This window comes from Anas platyrhynchos, chromosome 18, assembly GCF_047663525.1.
Source record: "Anas platyrhynchos isolate ZD024472 breed Pekin duck chromosome 18, IASCAAS_PekinDuck_T2T, whole genome shotgun sequence".
NCBI classification, from domain to species: domain Eukaryota; kingdom Metazoa; phylum Chordata; class Aves; order Anseriformes; family Anatidae; genus Anas; species Anas platyrhynchos.
In genome coordinates, this window is record NC_092604.1 from 13,257,441 (window position 1) to 13,277,866 (window position 20,426).

Here is a 20,426-nt window from a genome sequence, read left to right on the forward strand (position 1 = left end):
GCGAGGTCTGAGTGCAGAGCCATCGCTTCTGGTGCCCGGCACCTGGCAGAGCAGTGTCTGAGCTGCTGGGGCTCATGGAGCCAGCACATGGGACAGTGCCATGCAGGTCACCTTCAGGCAGCTCTGCCTCTGTGATTCTGCTCCCTCCCTCGGTACATGGCACACCAGTGGCACTCGGCTGCAGTGAGACCAAGAGCTACATGGAGAATCCTGCACGTGCCCCTTGCTCCCTAAATGCTGTCATCCCTGGGCTCACTTGCAAAACACACTCGGAGTCGCTATGGCAATTCTCAGCAGCGCTTTGCACCAAGTCCTGAGGTACCCGTGCCTTCCAGCTCAACCACAGCAGCGGCTCCCTCCCGCAGGACCCGTGTCCCCGTCCCCTCCGAAGGCGGCAGCGCCCTGGGGGAGCTGAGGGATGGAGATACCGGGGCTGAGCCCTGCCCTGGTACCAGGAGCAGGTGGCACCAGAAAGGACCATTAGAAACACAGCCAAAAAAGACAAAGTCTGCCTTTTTAAATGAACTGCAAAATTTATTACAGTGGTTTGCTCCTGACAAGGAAGTTAATAACCTCCTGCCTGGGAAGGAAAGGTGGGGAGTGAAGAAGGAGAGGGATGAGAGAGAAGAAAGGATGTGAGAAAGAGAGAGACACTTAAGGACACTTTAAATTTTCTGAAAATAAAACATCTTTTACCTCCGAAACCATTTTCTCCAGTTCTTTAAGTTCACAAAAAGAAGAAGGTGAAACCGAACCACAGACTTCAGGAGGAGAATGCACAAACGTCGGAAAGCAGAAACAAACATGCTCTTCTGCATCTAACAAGCTTCCGTGGATGAGCGGCTCTGGGTGCAGCGGTCTGCAGCAGCGCTCGCCTGCAGCCTGAGAGCTCCTCGAGGCACCAGCTCCGCGCAGAGCCCCCTCCGAGCAAGGACACCCACCCGCAGCGGGGAGACACCCGAACCCCCGCCAGCCGCACCGAGGGAGCCGCGGTGGAGCTGGCAGGGGGGGGCCGTGCGTTGGGCACCCGGCCGAGGAGGAGGCGTGGGGTGGGTGGAGGCTGAGCTGGAGAAGCAGCAGCAGAGAGCAGCTGGAGCCCCCAGCGCTGCCCCGTGGTGCCTGCGAGCCCCCGGCCCACCTCTCTCTGTGTTGGCACTGTGCTTGCTGCCACCCTGGGATGAGGCCGTGCTGGAGGGGCTGGGCAGGGAGGGCTCCACCGGGGTGGCAGGACGGGGCCCTGGAGGCCCGGCTTGGCCCCTGTGAACCACGGGGCTGTTCTTACAACTCCTCGCTCCGGTGTTTTGGAGGTGGGTGCAGGGGGTGCTGCTGCACCCCAGGCCCTGGGCACGTGCTGCCACGTGCTGCTGCGGCTGCCCGGTGCCGCGGCACGGGCCTGAGCTGCACGTCCCTCCTGCCCAGCCACTGTGCCACCTCCACCAGCATCACCTGCGGGCAGGGAGGGGACAGAGCCCACCCCTGGCCTCGTCATGTCCCTTGGCTGCTCCTCTGGCAAAACGAGGGCACAGCTGGTGGCTGGAGGGAACTTCAGTGCTGGTACTGCCTTGGCACAGGGACCCGCAATGCTCCTGGGACAGAGCTCTCAGCCCTGTGTCCACTCCTGTCCTGCTGCAGGGGGTGTTGCAGCAGCAGCAGCTTCAAATCCCAGGGACGGGCCCCTGCTCCCAGCACTGACTCTTCTGGAGCCTCTGCACCAAGCTTTGCCACCCCAGACACGAGCTGACCTTGGGCACAGGGTGCACTGCAGCTGCTGAGGGCTGCAAAGCCACGGCTGCTGCCCCCGCACCAGCAGGCGCTGAGAAAAACCTGGCTGAGGGCTCGGCAGTGCCTGGCCCCTCCTGTGCTGCTCGGCACCCAGCAGGCAGCGACACTGCGGGAGCTCCGGGGCTCTGTTTGCTCCTGCAGAAATCCTCTGCCACCGCTCCAGTGTCTGGGCACACCGTGAGCCCTGCGAAACCACCGCCCGCAGGGGGTCAGCTCGCTTCTTCCCCTGCCCTGTGCATGAGGGGTCCTGAGACTGGGGGCTGGGGGCAGGGAGGGCAGCAAGGAGATGGTGCATAAGGACAGCAGGAGAGGAGCATAAATAGGAGAAAAGCCGGGCTTTACCCTTCCTCACCCCACAGAGCCGGGTCTGGCAGGCGGCGTGCTGGGCACCGGGTGTGCAGAGGAGCTGCGGGGCCACGCTGCCGATGGGGCAGTCCAGTGGCTGAGCCCACGGCCCCACAGCCATTAACAGTCCTTACTGTGTATTAAAATAAATCATCTGGGACCTTTCCAATAGTACGGGTTAAATAGCATCACTGAGAAGCACGGGGTGCACCTCCTGCCCCGTGCTGCTGCCATCAGCGCCGGGGCTCTGCCGGGTCCGTGCGCGGGGCCGCGCTCAAGTCCGCTTGGCGTGCAGCATCTCGATGAGGAGGTTGTTGCAGGGCACCTCCCCGCTCAGGTGCTTGTGGTACAGGTACTCCTCCGCCTGCATGCTCAGCGCCCGGACCTCTGCCAGCCGCAGCAGCAGCTGGCGAAACTTGTCCGTGGAGTGGGGGTAGTGGCAGACGGTGTACTCCAGCAGCGCCGCATTGGCCTTCTCCTGAGCGTCCTTAGCCAGCGTGTGGTTCTCCAGGTACTTCACGTCTGCAAGAGATGGAGGGGTGCTGCAATGGTGCCAAACACAGGCACCTGCCCCACTCCGTACTGGATGCACTGGGAGGGATCTGTCCCTGTGGGACCCAGGCTCCTGCAGTCACTGCGCCCAGTGCCAGCGCATGGCACGAGGGGTCCTGCTGGGCTGCCATCAGCCCCCATCCCTGCCCACCTCATGGGTGTCCCTGCTGCTGCAGACCTGTGCCCTATCCGCAGGACCCCACCTTTGGGTGGCCCAGAGGCCACTGCTCCACCCAAGCCGCTCCTCCACCTCCACACCACAGCCAAAGCCAGGGCCAGGGGCAGCTCCAGGGACAAGCCCAGCTTGTGGGCCAGGGGTTCTCCACTTTGGGCACCCGGGGTGACCACTGCAGGCCTGCCCTCCCTCTGCAGCCACAGCGTGGGTGCTCGGTTCACTGCTGCTGCTCAGTGTGCAAGGCGCTGGGTGTCAAGCTGCGTGCCGTGGTGCTGCATCAGCAGGTCTAATGGCTTTAGGCACTGTGCTGCTCCCCATCAGCTGGCCACAGCCAAACACGGATCATATCGCAGCACCCGCCTCTGGGAGACCTTGCTGCAGACATCGGCGCTGGGAGCACTTGGGGCGCTGGGATTTAGCAGCTTTACTGTGCCGCCACGGCTGCGTGGGCAACGGCACCACGAGCTCCTGGCACCAGGCTCAGCTCGGGGTCTGCAGCTCAGGCACGGCTGTGTGGAGCTCCTGGATCTGGGCAGGGGCTTCAACCAAGGCGGTGGCAGGTTTGGGGTCTAGTTCAGGCTTTTTCCCCAAAAAAAGAAGGGAGGCAAACTTGGCTTGTGGGCTGAATGGGCTGTGGCCATGGCCAAGGGGCTGGGCAGCGTTCAGGGGGGCAACGCGTGGTGCTGGTGGTGAGGGGGCTGAGCCCTGGCACAGGCACGGCAGGGAGCGGAGGCACTGCCGGGGGTCCCGGGGGACGCAGCCTCCAGCCCTGCATGGGCCGGGCTGTGTGGCCAGGCGGGCACTGCATGGTGCAGGCACGAGTGCCACGGGTTGTGCCAAGGCACACTTTATCAGATCACCCTTCCCTTTTCACTCCTGCGGCACATTTGCTCCTATTGTGGCCCTCTCCCTTCTACCCGGGGTTGTTGTTATGAAATCTCTTTATCTGCATAAGGTTATTGTGCGAGTCATTAAAAAAAAAAAAAAAAGAAGTTATATTGATAAATGTCAAATCTATCCCCTGAGTTGGCTCAACAATAGCTAGTTCTACTCGATGAACTCACCTGGTTCTCTGAAAGACCCTATTCACTGTTTAATTGAATATTTGAATAATCTTTTCATTCCTGCAAGGAATAAAGAATGTTGTCCAAATAACATTGACTCACTTCATTTAGCGACACTGCAGCAGTTGCAAAGACTGTCCTGTGACAAAGCCTCCCATCACACATACAGATATGCCTGGGATTATTTCTATGCCCTCAAGTGTTCTTCCTATTCACAGCTCCTTTTGTTTGGGAGAAGCTGCTGATAAATTGCAAACGCTTAAGGGAATGTGGGCTATAAAAGCCTCTCTTCCTCCCCTCCCCAAGAGTAGCTGCTTCATGAATGTAAGTCATGAAATCGAATGATAGGTCAATCCATTAAGGCTCTATTAAGCCCTTCTGTAGAACAAAGCTAACCTGTGCCGTCCTCATAAATATTGCTATTTTGAGAAGCCCTAATTTTAATTAAATCTCTTTACCTGCTCAGGAGAGAAATCTATTTAGAACTCAAATGGCAGCTCTTGTGAGCAGGGCTTGGCTTTGATTGTGCTATGCCAGAGTGGTAAATGTGGAAATTCTCTTGTTAAAGGCAATTACATCCTGCACATAATACACAATCCCATCCTCTACAGCTGAGCCTGCGAAGGGCAAATTACTCCAAGTGAGCTCTGCAATATGGAGAGAAAAAGTTGGATTTGGGGCAACATGATGTCTGGGAAAACACGGCTATTTTATTCCATGCCTTCCCTGGAAGCCGCTGCTCCAGGGACGAGGAATCCCACACCGTGCTCAGCACAACTTCCACGGGCACAGGCGTTCACCATGTGCCCGGGAGGACACTGCCCCTGCTCACCGTGACATGTGGTGGGGACAGGGACGGGGATGGGGGACCGGGACAGAGATGGGGGACAGGGCAGTGCGGTGGGGACCAACCTGACCTCTGCAGATCCTGCGGGGCAGCGGCTGGGGTGTGAGCCCCACCAGCTTCTTCATTTCCCAGCCCGGGCACTGTTTGTGCCACACTTTATCACTGTTTGAACAGCAAACCCCATATCTAATTTCTCTGGATTTCAAAACAGCTCTAAAGAAAAAGAAAGCCCAGGGAGGAGATGCCGCAGCTGCAGGAGGGAAGAGCCGTGTGGCTCCAGGCCCCGAGACACCCACCCTGCCCGAGGTGCCGGGATCCCACAGCGAGGGACCCGCTGCTGGATTTGGTTGGGGATGGGGACGGAGATGCCCCAGGCTGGGCTCACGGCCCCAGCTCAGCCCCAGGGCCCGGATGCAGGCACAATTAGCGGTGGCAGCAGCGGGGTGTGAAGCCGAGGGGCTGCAGCAGCAGAGGTGCGAGCCGGGAGCACGGCAGCCAGCTGAGCCCCTCGCTGGCCCTGCCACCGTCCTCACACCGGGGGGTGAGAACTGCTGCCGGGACGGGGCCGAGGGGACGCTGTCAGCACCGGTAACAAAGGCGGCTGGGTTGGAGGTGGCTCCGGACCCCATAACCTGCCCTCCTTGGGGTGAAACCTGTGGGAAAATGCCAAAGGCAGTGCATGCCCGCGATGGCTGTGGCGGATGGGGGATGCTCCCGGGGCCGGGGCTGGGGCAGAGCCCCAGGGACAGGGAGGGCTCTCAGGGCTCCCGCGTATTTTGTCTGGGTGAGGAGGGACCGTGTGAACCCGCCGCGTCGGCCGACCGCAGGCTCCGAGGCAGCGCCTAATCAGGAGAAACGTGCAGCCCCTGGCCGGGGCCCTCTGACGCAAATCCCGGGGGAGATAGGGGCCGTCCCCGCGGCCGCCTCTGTCAACACGCCTGTTTTGCAGGGCCGTATCAGCCGCTTGTTTCCCCACCGGGTGCAGCGGGTGGGCGACCAAAACAGGCTCTGCCTGCGGGCACCTGGCGCTGCAACGGCCTCCGCAGCCAGAGCAAAGCAGAAACAGCCCGAGGAACCGCAGAGGCCTCTTGCACAAGGCAGGGCAGCTGAAAGGCGTCAGCCCTTGCTCCCGGTGCCTCGCCAAGAGCCCCTCAGTCCCCAGCCCTCCCGCAGCCAGCCCAGCCGCTCCCACCGCCTCCCGTAACGCCTGGGGCAGCCTCGCGGTGCTCCGACCCACAGCCCTGTGCCCCGTGGTGGATCCCTGCCCGTGCCCTGCTCACCGAGGCTGAAGAGGATCAGGAACTTGAGGCAGACGAACTCCTGCCGGTCCACCTGGAGGGAGTGCAGGTGCAGGACCAGCTCCTGCGCCCGCAGCACCAGGGAGTGCAGGATGGAGCCCGCCTGCGCCGTCACCGTCGACAGGTCCACCTGCAGGAGGGGGCGAGCATCAGCTGCAGCACCCCGCGCCCCCCCCCAGCTCTCCCCAGCCCACGGCTCCAGCCAAAAGCAGGGGAGAAGCAGTGAACTGTGGTGGTGCCATGGGTTCCCCTCTGCTCCGCTGCTGCTCAGAACCGGGCCCCCCGCAGAGCTGCGCCTTGCCGAGTGCTCTGTGAATAAACCCCCGGCTGGGGATTTTGCTGCAGACTCAGGAGCCCACAGGGCAGTGGGATGGGGCCATGCCCCGAGGCCGGGCAGAAGGCTCAGGTCTCTCTGCAGAGTGCAGCAAAAACATCATCTTCTGCACAACCAGCCCGCAGCACAAACAAACTGGACACCCTGTGCCACGAGGAGCGCGGCCCGAAGTGAGACCAAAATCTCGCTGGCCCCGCAGCCCCGGGGGCAGTCCCACACTCACCTCCTGGCCAGTGACCAGCAGCACGCTGTGCTCCTTGCCGTGCTGCAGCTGCCGGTAGACGTGGTCGAACACCAGCAGCTCGCTCCAGCAGTTCTGCAGCAGCTTCATCTGGTCGCCCACCTGCAACACAGGCAGAGCCGCGCCGCTGATGCCCCCGCGCACGTGGATGTGGCCCACAGGGGACGGACCCACGGGGCCATTCCCACCCCAGCTCCTCTCCATGGCCAGCTTTGCCTGCCGGCGGCAGCCGGGCTGTGCTGGTGAAGGGTTGTGGCTGCAGGGGCATTGCCACCTCCACAGGGAGCCCCTCTGCTCCTGGGGTCCGGGACTTTGCCCCCACTATCACTGTCTGCCAAAAAAAAAACCCACATTTTTTTAATCCCCGCCTGGTGTCCCACGCAGGGCAGTGCAGACCCACGGCCATCCCGGGGAGCTGCAGCGGGACCCCACAGAGGGGGAGCGGGGCCGGAGGAGGGCAGGGGAAGGGAGCAGAGGAGCGGGGCTGGCTGCCCCTTATCAGCAGGAATCCTGCCGAAGCCGAGCACAAATCTTTAACAAAATGACCACTGGCCGCATCCCCTCGCCCGGCACCCTGACGGGGGAGTGCGACGCTGCTCTTGCACAAAGGCCCTGTGTCTGCTGCCCGTCCCTGGTCACCGTACAGCTGCAGAGCACAGCGCCCGTCCTCCAGCGCTTTACCCCTGGTGCCTCCCAGCACTCACACCCTGCCCGCTCCTCTGCTGTCCCAGCCCCGGCAGCGGGGAGGAGGCAGCCCCAAAGCCGCCGTCCCCACCGGCGCGGGGTTTATCATCAATACTTCCCTCCCAGCAAATTCAGCGCCACCAGAAGAGCTCTGCAGGGCCATTGTGCTCGCTGCTTTTAATAGAAGGAAGACAGATGCAGCATCATGGAGCTGGATAATACCATCCTTTGGCTGAAGAGGCTGCAATAAACCAGGGTCGGTAGATTGCAAAAGGAATGGAAGTCGGATGAGAAAGAGCTTTATGGTTCCTGAGCCCGGCACCCCCCACAGGCTGCCTGGGCGTATTTGGGAGCTGTGGTGGTGGTTGGCCCCGGGTGGCACTGGGGAGGGAGGTGCCCGGCGGTGCCAAGTGCCCGCAGCAGCAGGGCTGCCCCAGCCACTGCACCCAGCCCGAGCCCCACAGACCAGAGCCCTGCAGGACACGGGGCTTCTGCTCAGCTGCTGAACAAAGAACTGGGGAAAAGCTCATTCTGCGTCAAAACAAAATGGAGGTTTTCTGCATTCGGAACGACCTCTGGCCCCAAGGCCGGCGGCTGGTGAGCAGCGCAGGGAGCCAGGCTCCCCGCACGGCCGCACGCTCCCAGCCGGCAGCACCCGGCCAGCGCTGAGCCCCCCGCTCGTCTCCTGGCCTTGTTTTGGAACCTCCTTCCTGTGCCTCATTCCTCACCGGGACGAGCTCCAGGAGGGACAGGCTGAGGGCTTTGCTCTAAAAAATGCTCTAAAGAAACTCATCTTTTCCAAAAGGAAACATTCAAACAGTCCCGAAACCCCCGTTTCTTCCCGTAACAAGACCCGCTGGCTTCTCCCAAGCTCCGCAGGCACTTTCAGTGTCACCTCCACGCCACCCACGGCACACCTCGCCCCGCAGTGCCCACTGCCTGCCCCAGCGTGCCGTGTGTGGCCTTCCTGGGGGCTCCATGGGGACATGGTGGGAGCCCAGCAGAGGCTCCATGGGCTCCAGTGCTGCACGGGGTGTTCGGGGACATCCCTGCACCCTGCTCCCACCATGGGGCAGCCTCCCTGTGTCCCCACTGCAGCCGGTGCTGTGCAGAGGAGGGGGCTCCTAATGGACGGCCCTTCGGCGCCCATCGGTCCTCCCGGCGAGGCGGCACACACGCACACTCGCCTTTAAAAGTTAAGCAAAGGATCTTCCTCTTTTAATGTCAAGGCTTTTCAACGGAGTGCTTTATCAAGGACCTGATGCAAGCTGTCTTTAAGAGGCTTTTTTTTATTTTCTTTTTTTTTTTCCTTTTTTTTAAAGAAAGCATTTAACCCATTCACAAAACGTGGCAGTGAAACGCTCCCCGTGTGGGGCGAGCACTCACCTGCCACCACAGCCGTGGAAAAGGCCTTTCTGAGGAAGGCACACCCGCAACCGACACAAAAATCCATTTCCCTACAATAAGTGGGGCTGGGCTGTAAAGATCCAGGGAGGGGGCAGGCATTTCCCCCAGCAGCTAAATCCCCGTGCTGCTGCGTGTGTTGGCACAGGGCGTCCCCCTGGTACCCCTGCCCACACTCAGGCATCCCTGCAGCACCGTGAGTGACCCCAGTGAGCACCACCAGCCTCACCTTGCTCCAAGGTGCTCAGCGGCTCCAGCACACCCACCCAGCACTGCCTGCAGCACACCATGGGCCTGAGGGGTGCTTGGATGCCTCCCAACCCAACCGCACCCCAGCGCTGCCCTAAGGGACTTTGCCCAAATCCTGGTGTGGGGCTGGCCCCTGTGGCTCCGTCCCAGCGTGGGCACACGGTGAGCACCAGCACCCCGAGCTGCAGCCCGGGCAATTACTGGGTGCGAGCAGGACCTGTCACCTCGGCTGCTGGGAAGTGCGAAAGTGGATTAACCGTCTGCTGGGGGCCGGCAATCAAAACCCCACACAAGTGTAAGGTGTTAATGGTCAGATGCAGGCCCCCTTCCCCCTGCCCAGATACCACTGCCATGGGCAGCTTAAAGCATAAAAAATAAAAAAAAAAAAAAAAAAAAACAACCACCAAGCCCCGTGCAGCAGGGCTGGGCTGACACCTCCCTGCAGGCAGAGCACGCGCTGTGGCCCTGGGCTGTGCCCTTTGCCCGTGCCAGCAGCAGCCCTCGGCATCGGCACGCTGCAGGAGCAGCAGCCACGGGAAGCAGTCACATTTACCCCAGTGCAGAGGATGCTAAACATTGCTGCAGCATCCACGACCAGAAGGAGATTTTAAATCTGCCAAAAACGCGCTGGCTGTTGGCCAGGAGATGGGGGTCAAGATGACCCATGCGTGCTGCAGGCAGAGGAGCAGCCGACTGCAAATGGCCCCGTGGTGGCTGCGAGATCGCTCCTAGGAGCGAGGGAAACCAGCCCCGAGGACAGCGCAGCGCAGAAGCCCCTTGGAGCGGCGTTTCCCCCAGGCTGGTGTTCACCCACGGGTGGGGGGCAGCGAGGAAGGGCTGTGGGGGATCGGTGTCCCCTGGCCCCCGGCTGTGCGCACCCCTCGCAGCGAGCCCGCGTGCCCAGCCGCCAGGGCTCTGAGCAGCCTCGGGCTGAAACCACGGCAATTTGTTTAACATTCCTGGCTGCTCATCCCAATCTAAAGGTCATCGCACCCCTGTGTGCATGATATTTATAGATACGCGTAGCAATATCACCTATCTAGACCAGACTGTGCAGGATATTTGTGTATAAAAGGAACCTCGAGCAGACACAATGTGAGTGTGCAAGTGTGCGTGTGCACTCACATCCCTCTCTCTCTCCATATATATATAAAAAATTACATCTGAAAGGACAAAGTTGCCTGAGACTCGTGACCCAACAAAATATATTTCACCCCCGGCCCATATTTTTCTTCCTGAAGAGCTGCTGCAAATCTTCCCTCAGTCCTGACACATCTCATCTAGACTCAGTTAAAGTTCGTATTTATGGGCGTCAGCGCTGACCTCTTCCACCTCCGCCCGCGCGGCCTCGCGCCGCGGCTCCGCGGCCGGCCCTCGATAAACAAGCGGGCCCCCAAATCCCCCTCTGCCGCGCGGCATTATTAGTCTTGGCTCCGAAGGCCAGCGCAGTCCGTAATTCTCCGCCTGGTGACACAAGATGAACGCGGCGACATCAGTCTCGCGGCGGATTGGCATGGGGACCCTCGTTTGTCAGTGGCAGACTGACAGAATTACTGGCCCTTAAATGAAACGATATATCTGGGAAGTTAAATCTGTTTTCAATCTGGCTGCCCCGCGCCTGCGGGCGGACGTGGCGCGCGAGCTGATGTCAAGGGGCCGTTCGCCCCTCTCCCCCCGTGTCCTTCCCAGGGCGCAGCGGAGGAGCCGGGGGGGCTCTCCCCACGGCCCCAGCCCTGGCCCCAGCATCCAGCTGGGAGGAGAAGGCAAAGGGTCCGGTCTGCCCGGTGTGCTGGGTCCCTCACTGGGCTTTTGGTGTGGGAACAAGAATGGGAACGGGACCTGCTGGCTCCAGGGGGACCTGCTCCTGCTCCCCCAGGCAGGGAGCAAAGCATCACCCCAGCACCCCCGAGGGTTTGCCCCCTCCAGGCCTGGAGAAGCCGTCTGGCTGCAAAACGCAGTGGCCCCAGCACCCCCGGCAGCTAGGAGTGCTCGGGGAAGGAGGAACACGGCACATGGGGAACACAGAAAGGTGACCTGTACTCGCTCCCTGCTCAGCATCATCCTGGAGCGATGCCGGTGCATCGCCCTCCCAGCCTGGCCCCCCCAGGAACCCTCCTGGCTGGGGGCCGCGTGCACGTGGCCGTTCCTGGGTCCCTGGGGGCTGCGGTGTCCCTGCTCCAAGGAGCTCCGGCCGTGCCGCGGGGACTGCCTGCGTTACGGCCATCGATCCCCGAGGCCGCGGTTTTACGCTGTGCTAGTGGGCTTTAGGGCAAAGCCATAAACTCTGCACTAGCAGGAGTTCATTTACCGCGCGCTTTTATGCGCCGGGCAGGAGAGGGAGAGGTTCCAGGCACTGCGGAGCTGCTGCCCCGTCCCACAGCCTCCAAAAACCACCGGGGGACACCTGGTGCTGTGCAGCATGGTGCTGGCTGCAGCGTGCACCCGCTGGTGCCCCCAGCCCGCTCCCACCCCAGGGATGGGGCAGCTCAGGGGGATGTGCCCGGGGGGATCCGCTCAGCTCCATCCCCAGGCACCACCGGGATGTGCTCAGGGCACCGGTGGCCCCGGCCAGGTGAGGCCTCGTGGCACCATCCCAAGCCCTGCAGGAGGAGGAGGAGGAGTGCCCGCGGAGGTGCGTTCACACGGAAGCAGCCTATTTTCGTGGTGTGATCAGGCAGACAATAGAGTTACAAGGCTACGCGGCAATGCAGCTGATGGCTGAATTTACACTGTTTACAATATCTCCTGCAAAACAACAGCCGCCCTGTTCCCAAAATCCAGGCTGGACACTGATATGATTGAAATAAGCCCGACCCAGCCCCACAATGCGACTTCCTGACAGTGTTTTGGATAGCCAGGGGCTATTTTGGGCAGAGAGGCTCTGCCCTGTGGTACCCATGGGGTGGGCATGGCAAGGAGCATGGCCCTGTCCTGGGCATGGTCCCTGTGGCACTGGGATGGGCGCTGATTTTGGCCAGCCCTGGGTGGTGCAGCCTCACACTGCATGCACAGGAAGGCACCTGCCTCTCCCAGCAGCTGTGGGACTCAGCTTGCAGCACTGTGCCAACATGGCAAAATATTCTCCCATTTTTGCAGCACTTTGGGATCTTAGCACCATGCTCCCCAGTGTGCGGCTGCCGGCAGCTGAGGCCGGTGCAGGGGAGCTGCCCTGAGCCCAGCCCGGCCCTGGCTCCCTGCTGCTCGCGGGCACCCACCTGACAGCATTGATTTTCCTCCTAAAGGCGGAGGAGAGAATTGTCTCAACTATAATTCCTCAACGTTACATTTTTCAATTATACCTAGAGCCTGACACCGCACTCACTCTGCTGGCGATTGCCTCCGCACCAGCCCCCGCTGTGACGCACCGGGCATGGCGAGCCCCGCGGTGCCGGCAGGTTTGTGGTCATGGCCATTGCCCTGCTGCCAGCACGTCAGCCCCAATCCTGCCCGCTGCAGCACCCCGTCCTGCCGGCACTTATCCCCGCTCCCCTCACTGCCCGCATTCCCATGCCACCTCCCTCCCAGCGCCCAGGCCCCTACCTCCAGCTCCTTGAAGAAGATGCAGCTCCGTGCCCACTCCACGATGGAGAAGAGGGTCTGGTCTGCCATCTTGCACATGAGGCCGAAGGTGCTGAGCTTCTCGTGCCGGCCTTTGCCTTGCTCCTGCTGCAGGCAGGCCAGGATCCGTGCCTTCACCTGGGCCTCGTCGGGCTCCAGCTGCAGCAGCTTCAGGATGACCTCGGGGATGTCGGGCGGGGAGCTGCTGGGGTAGGTCTCTGGGTACATGTAGGGCACGGGCTCGTGCGCATTTGTGTAGTGGTCGGGGTACTCGGACTTGATGGTGCGGCTGGGGAAGGAGGGGTAGTGGTAGCCAGCGAGCGGCACGTGGCTGGGCACAGTCATTCCCAGGGAGGGCGTCCCGTAGGGGCCGCGCTCGTAGTCGACGGGCGTCAGGGCGGCGGGGTTGGGCGGCAGGGTCTTGGACATGGCGTGGATGCTGTGGATGGTGGAGGACAGGCTGTAGTCGTTCTGCACGGGAGACACGATCTGGGGCACGGTCTCCAGCTTGAAGCCGTTGGCACGGATCAGGGCTTTCTTCTGCTGCTTTAAGGCACGGTCCCGCTTGTACATGGGCCCAAACTTGTTCCTGCCTCCGCGCATCCGGTCTGCACGCACGGCTGTGGGGCAGAGGTGGCAGAGGCTGCAGTGAACCCGCGCCGAGGGAGGGCACCGCGAGGGGGGGCAGACAAATGGGGCTGGGGGGCACTGGGACAGCTGCCCAGAGAGCTGCGGGCAGGGCTGTGCTGCGGGGCTGGGGTCTGCTGTGCCTCAAAGCCTCTGGGAATTGCAAGGAAGGAAGAAATACTTGGCTTGAGCTATGAAATGCACAGGGGTAGGGGAGGTTGTGCCCTGTGTGGGCTTAGAGCAGAGCCCCAGAAGCCTGGGCAGACAAGGGGGGGGCTTGACGCCTGCTTTCATTTTTACAGCCCTCAACCCTGGACCAGCCCCAGGATTTCCTTGTTTTTGCCGAGCCTGGGGCAGCACAAACTCCAGCTTGTGTGCACCCAAGCTGCACTCTTCCTGCAACCCTCTCCCATTTCCAGGGCTCTCAGAGCCCTGTGCACGGCTGTGAGGTGCCCTTGGGCTGCCCGGGGCCAGCCACAGCCGGGGGCTCAGCCCAAGTGCCCCGCTCTTGGAGTCATCCTGATGGCCTGCAGTGAAGCAAACATTCCTGCTGAACCCCGAGGAAACCCAAGAATGTGTCACTGTGCGAGCACACAGGTGCTTCTCTGCAGCACAAGCTCATCCTGGCCCCACGGCCGCCAGCCCACCCGCACAGCCCCGCTCGGGAGGCCGCGAGCTGGACGCCTCGGCAGGCACCAGGGATGAGCGAGCCAGCGAGCACAGCCCGCGGCCGAGCATGAAAGGGAAAAGCCCCTCAGCTGGCTCATAGCCTCGCTGAGAGCAGCCGGTTCTTGCTTTTGTGTCGCCGCTGGTACCTCTGCCTCTCTTTCAGCCATGTGCCCCGCGGATGCTGGAAGCGTGGCCAGACCCCGGAGAGCTCCCAGACCCTCCCCGGGCAGGCTGGAAGGGCGGGAGTGCGTTCGCAGGGAGAGCAGGAATGTGCTCCCCGGGGAGCCGCCCTGTGCTTCCTCCCTCATTCTTTATTCATGGAAACAGCATCTCGAGCCACGCGGCCACAGGCATCCTCCGCGACCCGGGATGCCTCAGCTCCCCGGCTCGTGGGAGCCTGCCCCGCACGCAGCTGCCTCGGGCCGTGCCTGCCTCCAGGCTCTGCTGCCAGCACCCCCACGGGGCTCCCCATGGGGACACCCCAGCACAGCCCCAGCTGGCACCTGGCCTCTGCCACCAGCCCCACACTGTAGGGTGCACCGAGAGCCTTCATCTCCTACCCACTCCAAATATTTTGGGGTTTATTCCCCCACCAGCATTTCCCCTGCCCTTTGAGAAAGGGAGCCCAGGGAGCACATCCCAAGCCCACCTGCATCCTCCCTGCCCAAAACCTTCCCCAGGCAAACACTGGTCACCTCCTTCCATCTCGGACCAAGAACACAAAGACAGAAGGGGGCTTTCAACCCCCTCCTACTCCCCTTTTCCATTTCAGGACTGCATCCGTTTCTAAATCCCACTGGATTCACACCCTGGCCATCTCACAGCCGAGAGCCCAGAGCAGGGAGAGAGGTGGGCAAGGGGAAGCCCCCAGCCCCTGCCCCCTGCCCCAGGCCCTTGGCCACGTCACCATCCCCGCAGCAGCTCTGCGCCCCCTGCCCCGCGGTTCCCCCAGCCAGAAGCTGCACTGCGGCTCCGGGAGGGGGCCGGTGTCACCACCGTGCTTGTCTCCAAAATTAATCATTCGGGGCTTGCTTTTGTCCTGTGTTGCTGAAGCATTCTCCGTGTAGCTTGGCTTCCCTGACCAAAAAATGCAATAACGAAGGCAATGTAGGCTCCAGTTTTTAACACAAGAGTCCCACAGGAATGCTATTTGCCTCTGGGTGCCTCCCTCCCCAGCGAGCTGCTGCAGCTAACGGCAAGGAAATAAACAAAAAGAGGCTGTTTGGAACGAGACGGCTGCCGATAGCCCGGCCGCTGCCCTGCTAGCCAGGCAAAACACGGGGCCAAATGAGCTCCATGGTGAGCAAGACAAAAACAGCCAAAAATGGGAAACCAAAAGTGCATCTGCCCCCCCAAAAGCTGCCTCTGCCTGTCCCTTACAGCCGGCACCTGCCCCACTCCCAAACCCCTGCTGATGGGTGCGGCGCTGGCCCGCGCACGGCAGGCTCAGGGCACCAGTAACTCCAGTCCGGGGAGAAGCAGGGAACTGGGATCAGTCTGGAGACAGGGCTGGAAGCTGCACCTCGCCGGGAGTTTGCAGGGGCTGATTCTGCAGCCCGATGTTGTGTCTCAGCCCCGCGCCTCCGCCCCAGCAGCGCTCCAGCCCCGCTCCCTGGGCAGCCAGCGGCTCCCTGCAAGTACGCGCAGTGCTTCGCCATTAACCCGCACCTCGCCTTCAACTCTGCGCCATGCAGCCCTGCTCGGCCAGGTGAGAAGCGTCAGCCCAGCCTGCCCCCAGCCACCCGCCGTAAAATGTGAACGGGTTCAGGCAAGAAGGGGCTGGGGGGAGCTGACAACGGCAGGAGTTTTCCTTTCCACGTTTGCGTTTGCTTTTGCTTTGCAATCGCTTGCCAGCGAACTGTGTCCTGGATGTATTTTGCTGGGCTGTGCTAAGCGCTGCAGAAACCACAACACAAGATGCGGGGATGTCAGGGCCCGACTCGAACGTCTCAGTCAGGATCAGCTCCTCTGACACGAGCGAGGTGACAACAGGGGGGGATGTAATTGCACTCCCCGAGAGTCAGGCAGCTGAGAAATCTGTTATACGAAATGTCACCAAGAGGAAAAATATAATTTGTGGTGGGTTTCACGCAGTTTTACTGTGAGTCTCGTAATATTTAACGTTTTCCTTAAGTCTCAGCTTCTGGAATTATGCGATTAAGGAAAACAATAATTCCTCTGCTATTTCCCAACCGTTCTGCCAGCAAAGAAAAAAAATCCTGGAAAGTTGAAGCCGCGGCAGCCAAAACCCCCGGAGAAACAAAACAAAAACAAAGGAACGAAAAGCAGAAGGCAAGGTGAAAAAACGAATTTTTGTTTAACTTGGGGAGGAAAAACGGAACCGGAGCAGCCCCGGCAATTACCGGCCCGGGGGGCGCGGCGGCGGCCGGGGGCAGCGCGGCGGCCGCGGGGGGAGCGCGCAGGGCGAGCACCGAGCACGGAGCCCCCCGCTCCGCTCCGCTCCGTCCCGTCCCGACCCGTCCCGACCCGACCCGTCCCGTCCCGTCCCGTCCCGTCCCGTTTGTACCTTCCAGGCGCATCCCCACGGTGAGGCACTTCTGGAAGCGGCAGTAGGGGCAGCGCTTCCGCTGGGTCTTGTCGATCTTGCAGTTCTGGCTCTCGGTGCAGGTGTAGTGCTTGTTGTTCTGCACCGTCCTCTTGAAGAAGCCCTGCGGCGGCCAGCGGCGGTGATGCGGCGGGCACCGGCCCCGAGCCCCCGGCCTCCCGCCCGGAGCCCCCCGCCCTGCCCCGAGCCCCCCGCCCGCCGCCGGGGCTCCCGTCGCGGCCGCGCTCCCGTGCCGCCGCCCGGCGAGGCGCCGCTAACGAAAGCGGGCGAGGGGCGGCCCGGGGGGGACCCCGCAGCCCCGGCACCGGCCGTGCCCCCCTTCTGCAGCCCCGGCCGTGCCCCCCCCCCCCCCAGCAGCCCCCTGCCCGCTCCTACCTTGCAGCTCTCGCAGGTGAGCAGCCCGTAGTGGTACCCCGAGACCTTGTCCCCGCAGACCGGACACAGCTCGTCCAGGTCCTCATCATACGAATAGTCCATCCCCGCCGGCGGCCCTGCTGCGGGACACGGCGGCGGCTCAGCGGGACGGGGCCGGGGGGGGGACGGGCACCGGGCGGCCCCGAGCCCTGCGCCGGGAGCGGCAGCGGGAGCGCGGCGCGGCGGAGAGCGAGCGGCAGGTGCCGGCGCCGGAGCCCTTTATAGCGCCTGGAAGAGCAGCTCCATGCTGGTGCGGGCGAGCGGCCAGCCCCCCGGGGGCTGGGGAACCTCCTCTGGGAGAGCGGGCGGCTGGCGGCTGGGGACGGGCTGGGGAGGAGGGACCTGGCAGCCCGGGGGCAAGGGGCTGCGGGCACGGCCCGGCACGGCCACGGCCACGGCCCCCCGGCTGCGGAGGCCCCGACGGCGGCGGCCCCGGGGCAGGAGGAGATGGGAACCGAGCCCCCGGCTGGGGCTGCGGCCACCTCCCTGCACCAAGGGGCTGAGAGCCGCCTGCAGCACCCGGGCCCCGCAGCACCCACGGCACACACAAACCCCCCGCTACCCCCTGCTCCGGCCTGCACGGCTTTGTACGTGGGATCTGGAGCGGTGCCCGCAGCCAGCACCCAGCCCCCGGCCCCCCAGGACAGCCAGAGCGGGCCCGGCACCCCCACAGCTGCTGGAGGAGCCCCAGGAAAGCTGCGTGAGGAGCTCTGGGTGTGCGGCACCCCCGGCACCTCCCCAGGCCACCGGCAGCGGTAGCGGCAGGGACGTGGCCCAGGCGGACAGACAGCGCTCGCTGCTGCCGTTCTGTTCCCTGCCTCACTTTTAGGGACGCTCGCTGAATAAACCAGCACACTCCCCCATACACCAGCACAGTGCACGTCCCCGCCGTCAGCTGGGTTTGGTTCTGTCTGAGGAAGTTTCCTGCTCGCGGCCATCTCCAGCCTCCCAGCCCCATCCAGCTGAGGGGCAAACAGAGAAGGGGCTGCTCGGGGGGCTCGGTGAGCTGCCCCAGTCAGCACGGGCGCTGCCTCCAGGCGGGGATGGAGGAGCTGCTGCTGCTGCTCAGAACTCAGCACCCACAAATGGCCACACGCAGCCTGTCCTGCTCCCAGCCGTGGGCCTTGCCCAGGCGCACAGGGCTGCAGCCCGGTTCGGGGCTCCCCCTGGCCAGCAACCAGGGCCAAACGGAGCCCAAAAACACAGCAAAGGGTGACTCTGCGCCTGGCCTGGCACTGCATCACCAGGCAGGAGCCTCCTGCTCCCAGCCCGGCCGGGCACATGCCCCAGTCTGGGTGCTCGGCCACGGGGAGCTCGAGGCTCCCTCACTGAGCCAGGCACGGGAGCTCAACCCATCCCCTTGGGGCTGGGCTGCTCTCATCAAGAGACTCTTCCTGGCTGCCCAGCTCGGCACCATGAAGGGCCCACAGGGGATGGAGCTGCAATTTGAGGTGTTTTGACACCCAAGGGCGCCACGGGGAGGTCGCAGGCCCCGATGCTGGGCTCATCCCGCACATCCCACCCCGCACACCCCATTCCACGCAGCTCGTCCCCCGCAGCTCGCCCCGTACGGCTCATCCCGCACGCCCGTCGTGGCCCGTGGGTGCCCCGGGGAGGAAGCGGCGCTGGCAGGGATGTGCGGCAAACAGGAAGCGGGCTCGGCACAGGATCGCTCCAGAGCCACCAGGAGCCGAGCCCAGGCTAAGAATAGCAGCAGGCAGCCCCCGGCGCGGGGTGGTTTGGCCGGGAAGGAGTGCGCCTACAGCCCGCAGAGCCCCCCGGCCGCAGCCCCCACGCTCGCTGTGAGCTCCAGGGGAGCTGCCAGGAGCCGCGGGGCTTCGGCTGCCACCAGGGAGAGGAGCCCAGAAGGGGCTGGGGGTGCGGGGTGCCTGTGCTTGAGGGGGCTGCGACGGAGCTGGGGTGGCCGGGAACCCCTGACTCGCCGCCCCTTGCACTCTCAGAGCCCCTCGGAGTCCTTCGCTCGCCACCCCCTTGCCCCGCGGCTGGATCTGGCATTTCTGGGCAGCACCAAGGCCAAAGGGCTGAGGCCATGGCGGGACCTCGCTCTGCTGCCCTTGGGGCCCAAAGCAGGGCCAGGAGACCCTGGGTGTCCCTGGGTGTCCCGGGGTGTCCCGGGGTGTCCCCACGCCCAGCTGATGCTGGTGCCTCCATCCCCACGTCCGCTCATGGGGATGGGACGGGAAGCGAAGGCCCACGCACGGCTCCCGCTTCCTTGCCAAGCGTCCCCAACCTCCACCAGGCCAGAGAGACCCCAGGAACCAGGGCGCGGGCAGGGGGCAGGCAGGTCAGGGTGGCCGCGGGTGTCCCCGCTGGCAAATACTCACCGCGACACGGCGCTGTGCCCCGCTGCACACGGGGTGGGGGTGCCAGGAGATCTTCGCTCGCACCTCGGGCGAGCAACCCCAGCCCAAGGATCCTCCACGGGTGCCAGGTCCCGCTGCCCCCTCCGGAGTGGGCTGGGGGATTTATAGGGCCCGCGTCCGCTGGGGAGGTGTCGGGGCTCTGGCTGCGCGCACAGCGCCCGGTGCAGGACACCAGCCAATCTCCTCCCCGCGGGGGCCAGGCTCAGCCGAGATGGACCAACTTAGTTGCCTTATTGGTTTCTGTGGCCACGTGACCATGCAGAAAAACATCATAATTAAGCTACAAAATGCTGCCCATAAACTAGCATTAGAAAGTGACAGGGGAGATAAGTGGGACCTCTGCAGCAGATAAAGCACCAGGAGAGAGGAACTCCGGCGGGAGGCGGGGGGCACGGGTGGGCAGGGGCGAGCGCACCAGCGCCTGCGCCCGCGCCGGGGCCACGCTGATTTATGGCCACGGTGCGAGGGAGGGGGCCGTGGGGCGGCCACACCAGGTCAAGCTGCGGGGCAGGACGCCTCGGGAGGAGCAGGATCTGTGGGACGAGCAAACCCAGCACCGGGGACCAGCAGCCGAGGCCTCTCCAGCCCTTGAAGGAACCTGGAACCTTGAAGGAGCCCAGCTGCCCACTTGGGGTACATGGGACATGTGCTCAGGGACAAGGCGTTGGGGCAGCAATGTCCCCACCACCTGGATTTCCCACCTCCTGCATGGTGCTGGGCACAGTCCTGACCCTTGGGCACTGTGGTGGCCCCAGGGCTCTGGTTTCCATCTCCCTGTGAGCGCAGAGAGGCGAGGTGCCGGGGAGAGGCCACTCACGACGCTTCCCTCCTGCCAGGGCAGGGATTTGCTTTTTCTTCCTCCCCACAGCCCCGCTATCCATCACCCCAGCATCTCCCCACGTGTCTGCACAGAGCTCGCCGGTGGCTCACCCCAGCACCACGGCCCCGAGGACTTTTTGCTGCAGCCCCAGTGGGTACCAGGGTGGCAGGACCCAGGTTTGGGGCCACAGGACAGGCATCACCCCACAGGGACAGGCCCCAGCTCACGGCCTCACCGCAGGAGGGAGCGGAGAGCCCGCGGCACGGGGCTGTGGGGAAGGAGCGGGAGCCATGAGCTGTGCAGCCCCGGTTGTTTTTTCCTCGCTCTGCAGCTGAAGAGAGGAGAAAAGTAACGAAAACACAGCTCTGTAGAAGAGCCAGGCCTGGAGAGGCAGCTTCCGCCCCGATCCCAAG

At 63.1% G+C, this 20,426-nt stretch overlaps 1 protein-coding gene across 2 annotated transcripts; it reads right to left on the reverse strand.

The window, feature by feature from the left end:
- Positions 1 to 509: 509 nt before the first annotated feature.
- NR5A1 (nuclear receptor subfamily 5 group A member 1) lies at positions 510 to 19,375 on the reverse strand. 2 transcript variants are annotated; one of them, XM_038164928.2, is made up of 7 exons: positions 19,155 to 19,375; positions 16,771 to 16,886; positions 16,357 to 16,498; positions 12,516 to 13,153; positions 6,621 to 6,740; positions 6,046 to 6,193; positions 510 to 2,649 (listed from the first exon to the last, which is right to left on the reverse strand). In XM_038164928.2, the coding sequence occupies exons 2-7, from the start codon at positions 16,870 to 16,872 to the stop codon at positions 2,402 to 2,404; spliced, it is 1,398 nt and encodes a 465-aa protein (XP_038020856.2). In that variant the 5' UTR covers positions 16,873 to 16,886; positions 19,155 to 19,375; the 3' UTR covers positions 510 to 2,401. The 2 variants fall into 2 exon arrangements, with proteins under 2 accessions (XP_038020856.2, XP_038020855.2); XM_038164927.2 differs by having other exon boundaries at positions 16,771 to 16,889.
- Positions 19,376 to 20,426: the final 1,051 nt, after the last annotated feature.

Bases quoted from the DNA above. Each gene is read 5' to 3' on its own strand.
- NR5A1 (XM_038164928.2), bottom strand. From the start codon at position 16,872: ATGGACTATTCGTATGATGAGGACCTGGACGAGCTGTGTCCGGTCTGC. The intron at 6,741-12,515 runs GTAGGGGCCTGG...CCTGTGTTGCAG, and splicing joins TCTTCTTCAAGGAGCTGGAG to GTGGGCGACCAGATGAAGCT. The intron at 2,650-6,045 runs GTGAGCAGGGCA...CATCTCTTGCAG, and splicing joins CCTGATCCTCTTCAGCCTCG to ACGTGAAGTACCTGGAGAAC.